Below are 1,259 nucleotides of genomic sequence, written 5' to 3'. Positions count from 1 at the left end.
AAAAAAAAAAAAAAAAAAGGCTCGGGAAAGTCAAGGACAAATCACCCAGGGAGGAAGCTAACCTGAACGGTTTGTATTTGTGGTGACTGAATGACCGACGGCTGTGGTGTCTGAATTACTCCCTGGACATGTACAGTTTGGCCCGAAGGTAACTGCACTAGAGTTACAGCTGGGGAGCCTCGTCCGGTGCCTGATCCAGCTACAGAAACCTGCAAAAATGATCAGCATGGAGGATTAAAGCTGGACCTTTTTTTTGGTTGTTTTTGTTTATTCTTCAGAAATACCACTTACTCTGATGACTGGCCTAGTTCTCTTCTCTTTTTCCTGCTTCTGAGAAATGACAAACAAGCCGGGGTACTTACCATGAGGGGGTGGTTACTGTCCTGGAACAGTCATTCTCTGAGGTGATAGGTATTAAAGAACACATGCTCCTCACTCTCATGCCCATGCTTCGTTGGCTGAGAATGTTCTAAGCACCAAGTTCCAAAGCGGTTAAACTACCTCACTACGACCTCGCGACTCCTAACAGTGAAGCCTTTTTTAGGCCAGAGTGTAAACTACCCTCTCGAACTTCTTAAGAGAAAGCAGAGGTAGAACTTAAATAGGGTGAATTATTTTCTAATAAATGAAATGTTTGACGTATGTACTCTAGTATTGCTCTAGAGGTAAGCGGATGCTTTTTTCTGTACTGATAAAAATGGCAGCTACTTTTATGCCCTCACAATCACAAGCCAAAGAAATTCCAGGACGCTTCAAGCCCTTAGCATCTCTGACCCAGAGAGAGCTTACGCCTTGGAGATGGTGAAGCCTCCTAAGACTTTTCGTCTCCACTAGAAGCAGCATCCAGAGAAACAACTGTCTGTCACTCAGCTTGGGCAGAGAGGAGAGAGAAGAGCCATCTCCTACCAACGTTTGAGTACTTTCGACAGAGAGTAAAAAATAATACCTCTACTCCCCTGCACTCAAAACCTGCTAAATTTCCTCATTAGCAAACAACTCTGTCCTATAAGTTAGTATAATTTTAGAAACTTTGCCACATTTTACTAAGATTCGCCATTCATTATGACTCACTCAAAACTAAGACCTCGGAAATGAAATAAGCCACCAGTTTCTGTTATGAGTGGTAGCAGAACCACAGGGTCTAAAACGTTTTTGAAAGAAGCTCTGTGTGTGACCTCGCTTTAGGGAACACGAATTATTTGCAATCTACTTATACTAATACTTTAAAAGAATGATTCAAAACTGGGTTTAGGCCAGGC

At 42.6% G+C, this 1,259-nt stretch overlaps 1 protein-coding gene across 7 annotated transcripts in view; it reads right to left on the bottom strand.

Annotated features, from left to right (window-relative positions):
• The window catches only part of CREM (cAMP responsive element modulator), a 110,840-nt gene that overhangs the window by 57,779 nt on the left and 51,802 nt on the right, over positions 1-1,259 (bottom strand). Inside the window, exon 4 of one of the 7 annotated variants that reach the window (XM_012642198.1) lies at positions 63-209. The exons of the other annotated variants lie outside the window; for them this stretch is intronic. Coding sequence (XP_012497652.1) covers positions 63-209 — 147 coding nt within the window. The remainder of the gene's footprint in view (positions 1-62; positions 210-1,259) is intronic. 7 annotated transcript variants of the gene reach the window in all.

This window comes from Propithecus coquereli, unplaced genomic scaffold (assembly GCF_000956105.1).
Source record: "Propithecus coquereli isolate 6110/MARCELLA unplaced genomic scaffold, Pcoq_1.0 Scaffold177, whole genome shotgun sequence".
Lineage (NCBI taxonomy): Eukaryota > Metazoa > Chordata > Mammalia > Primates > Indriidae > Propithecus > Propithecus coquereli.
Note: the sequence above shows the minus strand (reverse complement) of the source record. Positions and strands in the feature narration are given on the sequence as shown.